Source organism: Athene cunicularia, assembly GCF_003259725.1.
Source record: "Athene cunicularia isolate RWA chromosome 28 unlocalized genomic scaffold, athCun1 chr28_part1, whole genome shotgun sequence".
NCBI lineage: Eukaryota > Metazoa > Chordata > Aves > Strigiformes > Strigidae > Athene > Athene cunicularia.
Window position 1 is genome coordinate 1995706 of NW_020799139.1, and position 3902 is coordinate 1999607.

General features: G+C 62.0%; 2 protein-coding genes across 7 annotated transcripts in view; one reads left to right on the top strand and one right to left on the bottom strand.

Annotated features, from left to right (window-relative positions):
- The window catches only part of PCSK4 (proprotein convertase subtilisin/kexin type 4), a 7183-nt gene extending 5625 nt beyond the window's left edge, over positions 1-1558 (bottom strand). For 2 of the 5 annotated variants that reach the window (XM_026864956.1, XM_026864957.1), the window contains exon 1: positions 554-1555. In XM_026864956.1, coding sequence (XP_026720757.1) covers positions 554-764 — 211 coding nt within the window. In that variant the 5' untranslated portion in view covers positions 765-1555. Of the gene's footprint in view, positions 1-301; positions 399-553 lie in introns of those variants that run through there. The other 3 variants (XR_003400025.1, XM_026864959.1, XM_026864962.1) reach the window with 3 other exon arrangements.
- A 4-nt stretch (positions 1559-1562) lies between these two features.
- The window catches only part of REEP6 (receptor accessory protein 6), a 7521-nt gene continuing 5181 nt past the window's right edge, over positions 1563-3902 (top strand). Inside the window, exons 1-5 of one of the 2 annotated variants that reach the window (XM_026864963.1) lie at positions 1563-1623; positions 2536-2629; positions 2894-3032; positions 3290-3458; positions 3688-3755. In XM_026864963.1, coding sequence (XP_026720764.1) covers positions 1578-1623; positions 2536-2629; positions 2894-3032; positions 3290-3458; positions 3688-3755 — 516 coding nt within the window. In that variant the 5' untranslated portion in view covers positions 1563-1577. The remainder of the gene's footprint in view (positions 1624-2535; positions 2630-2893; positions 3033-3289; positions 3459-3687; positions 3756-3902) is intronic. The other variant, XM_026864964.1, reaches the window with a different exon arrangement.

Sequence of the window (3902 nt, forward strand, 5' to 3'; positions counted from 1 at the left end):
TAAGAGACAGGGGGTGGGGGCCTGGGGGTGGCCGCGCCGTCCGTCCTCGCCTTCAGCAGGTGCCAGGTACCGCGCCCCGACCCGGGGGGAGACGCACCCCGAAACCCGCGCGGGGTCCGTGTGCCGGAGGTGTCGGCCGGACCCTCGAGACCCCTGATTTGGGGAGGGGGAGTGTCCTTGCTCCCTGGTGGGTGACCCTCAGATCGTGGCGGCTGGGGACAGGAGCGCCCGTCCCCACGTCCCGCTCGCCCAGTGGGACTCGACTCCGTCCCCGGCGGGAGGGCAGAGGTCCGGCTGTTACCAGATCCTGTTGCTCATTAATGAGAAACGAGCTGCCATCTCCCCGGGGAGCGTCCTCCTGGCACGACGTGACCCCTCTCCTCTGTCCTCGCTGCGGCTCTGACCCTCAGCCCCATCCTGCTGCCAAGTTACTTGCCCATCTGCGTTCTCCGAATTGATATTTTTGATATAAAACCTCCCAGGAGGGGCTCAGGGTTTCGCGGTTCCTTGTGTCCCACCTTTCACCTCTCAGTGCGATTTCGGGGCCTCTGACCTGCCGCAGGGCTCGTTTCCCCACTCCAAAGGGGAAAAGGGTCTGTGAAGGGGCACGTGCCGCTGCGAGCGGGTTGTGTTTGGATGTGGTGTGCGGCGTTGGGCATCTGGCGAGCAAAACAGAGCCGGGGCTTTAGTCGTGCTCGGGTGTGATGGGCTTTGGGGGTAGGGGAGGAGCGGAGGCACCGCTTCCACCCGAGTGATGGTCCCATGTTCTCGGTCCCTGCCCTGGAAAGGAGAAGCTGCTGCTAAACTAAAAATACCCGATTTCTCCCTCCTTTGGTTCTGGAACAATTCCTGATTTGTGTTTGAACCCGTGCGGGTTGGTTCTGCATCTCTGGAGCCAGTAGTGACCCACGGGCTGCAGTTTGGAGCCTGTCTTGCCTGGGCTCTGGGCAGCACAGCCAGATCAGCTGCGCGGCACCTTCGGCTGGTAAAAATCACCTGGGGGAGGCCGGTGTCCCCTTCCCGAGGCCTGGGGCTGGTCAGGCAGGCCATCACGCTGGCCACTTGCCCTCCTTGCCAGGACAGGCACAGTGGGACGGCTGCGGCTGCCCCCCTCAGCAGCTTTTCTTTGTAAGTGAAGCCTTTCACTTGGTTTGGTTTTTTTTTTTGCTATTGCATAAATTTCTCTGGGGGCACAACTTAGCTCATAAATCCCTTCCAAGACTCTTGGGGGAACAAAGCCCAGTGCTGCCTGAACCTGCCTGTTAGTTTTCCTTAAAGGGGGGTTTTGGTTGCTCCAAAGCCGTGTTGCTCCTGCCCGTCTCCTAGGAAAGACCTGAAGCCCCGTGCGTGCCCGGAGCCGTGGCTGCCCCGCACCAGGGGCCAGAGCAGGGCACAGAAATGCTGCAGTGAGCAGGGCAGGGATAATCCGTCCTCTGAGCCCAAGCAAGGGCTTTCCTAATTCACCAGCACAGACAGTTTAAGTCCTGGCTTTCCTTCCTGCGGCAGGGCGAGGCGCTTACGTTAACGGAGGAGTGTGTGCGCAGGGCAGGGGGGGTGCTGCTGGGCTGGGACACTAAATGCCCTCGACGCAGGCTTTGCTTTCCTGCCCTCTGCCCCGTCGGGGTCTGTGTCTCAGCTGCCTCGGGCAGGCTGGGAGGGAGCTGCTGGGTGCTGGTGTCCTCCAGCCCTCAGAGCCCAGGCGTGAGCGAGGGCTCCGGGCTGTGACCGTGGTTTCGGCAGCAAGAGCTCCTTGCCCCGGCTGCCCCTGGCTGGTCCAGCTCTGCTGATCCTGCCTCCTGCAAGCAGCTGAGGGCTGGGTAGGCTCCAGATGACCCAAGCCTTGGCTTACATTTAATTTGAACGATTTAATTGAATACCAGAGAAGCAGGATTGGATTGCTGGTTCTCAGGGGGCTGAATCCTTAAGGAACAGCGGCTGCTGCTCAGCACAAGCTCGTGTAGATGTGTACAGGGAGCAGAAAGGAGACTCGGGCTCTGGCAGCAAGGCTGCTCCTGGCGCTGGCTCCAATAGCAAGGCTTGTCCTTGAACAGTCATTATCAAAACACTGAGTGGCTCCGAGCCCCATGTGTGGAGAAGCTCAACGCCTTGACTTTGGACTGTAGGTGTGTATTACAGCCTCCGCTTCCCACATCTCAGCCTTGGCCTGCGGCCAGGCTGGCGACAGGTTGAAAGTGCTGCAAGTTTGTTGTGGTAAAGTCCCTTCTGGGCCAGGGAGGGGACAAACGGTGACAGACAAACAGATGAGCAAGCCCCTGTGTCCCCCGACAGGCTCTGCCATGCGCTGTGGCTCAGTGCAGCTGCGCGAGCAGCGTGTCGAGCACCTCAGTGGTCTGGTGTGCAGAGGGTTGTGCTGGAACTAGTCGGGGGTGGTTGTTATTCCCAACTGGAGGGTCCCAGCATGCACCTCTTCTCACTACTGGGATGAGAAACCCACTCAGCGGACTGAGCCGGGGTCTCTCCTCGCTGTCTTGGTGTCAGCAGGGATGTGACGGTCCTTTCTGTCCCTGCTGGCAGGTTCTGTGTCATTCCTGGGGCTGTACCTCGTGTTTGGCTACGGCGCCTCGCTGCTCTGCAACCTCATCGGCTTCGCCTACCCCGCTTATGTCTCGTAAGTACCCGTGGCCCAGCCCAGCCTCCCTGCAACATCTGGGGAGTGTTCCCTGCCCTTAGCCGAGGGTCTCCCTGGCCACTGACCAGGCAGTTATGATTGGGAAGCTCTTGAGTCCTTCCTGAGAACATTGGGACCTGGCATGGTCCCAGCTTGGGGCACCTCGTAGGCAGGTTTGCTCCAGGGTTTGGAGGACTTGGGAAGGAGGTGCCTACCCTGGCAGCAGGACCGCAGCAGCAGTGCCCTGCCCCTCTCCTACCGCAGCATAAAAGCCATCGAGAGCTCCAACAAGGAGGATGACACCACGTGGCTGACGTACTGGGTGGTGTACGGCGTCTTCAGCATAGCCGAGTTCTTCTCCGACACCTTCCTCTACTGGTTCCCCTTCTACTATGCTGGGAAGGTAACGGCTTGCTGGGGTTGGAGTCCTCCTTCCTGCTGGCTGACGGTGGAGAAACCAGGCGTGGTGGGCTCTGCCCTGTTAGCGGAGCAGTGGTGGGGCCGCGGTCCAGTGTGGAGCCAGCTGAGGTCCTGGTACCTCCAGCGAGCTCCAGCCTTGGGCCAGGCTTGGGGGGGGGATTGGAGCAGTTCAGCTGCTGCCCCATCCCTGCCCCTGCTCTGCCCGGCCACCTTCCAGCTCTGCACATCTCCTCCCCGCAGTGCCTGTTCCTGCTGTGGTGCATGGCCCCCGTGTCCTGGAACGGGTCGCAGGTGCTCTACCAGAAGGTCATCCGGCCCTGCTTCCTCAGGCACCATGAGGCCGTGGACAGCATGTTGGGCAACCTCAGCACCAAAGCCCTGGATGCGGCTTCCGGCGTCGCCCGGGAAGGTAACGCGGGTCCCCCGGCCCCCACTGTCCCGCTCCGTGTCCAGGGCAGGCGGTTTCCCGTGGGGACACGGGCAGCTCTCGTTTTAAGGACCGGCCGGTCTCTCCGTGACCACGGGCCATGCTCTGGCAGCCGCAGCCCCGTCCCGCCGCGGTGGCAGGAGCCCAGCGGGGCGCTCGCTTTCCCCCTCTCCATAATTCTCTTCTCTTCTCTTTGCGCCTCCCGGTCCAGTCCTGCAGACTCTGATCAGCAGCCGCGCCCGGCTGGCGGCCCAGGTGGCACCGCAGCTCAGCTTGTCTGTATGTAAAGAGCCGCCGTTGCCGCTGCCGCCGGCGGGAGAAGGGCCCGTTCTGCGTGAATCGCCCCGCCGCGACCACCACCCGCGGTGGCCAGCTGTGGCCACCTTGGCGCTGGCCAAACCGACCTCCTGCTCTTGCAGACGCCGG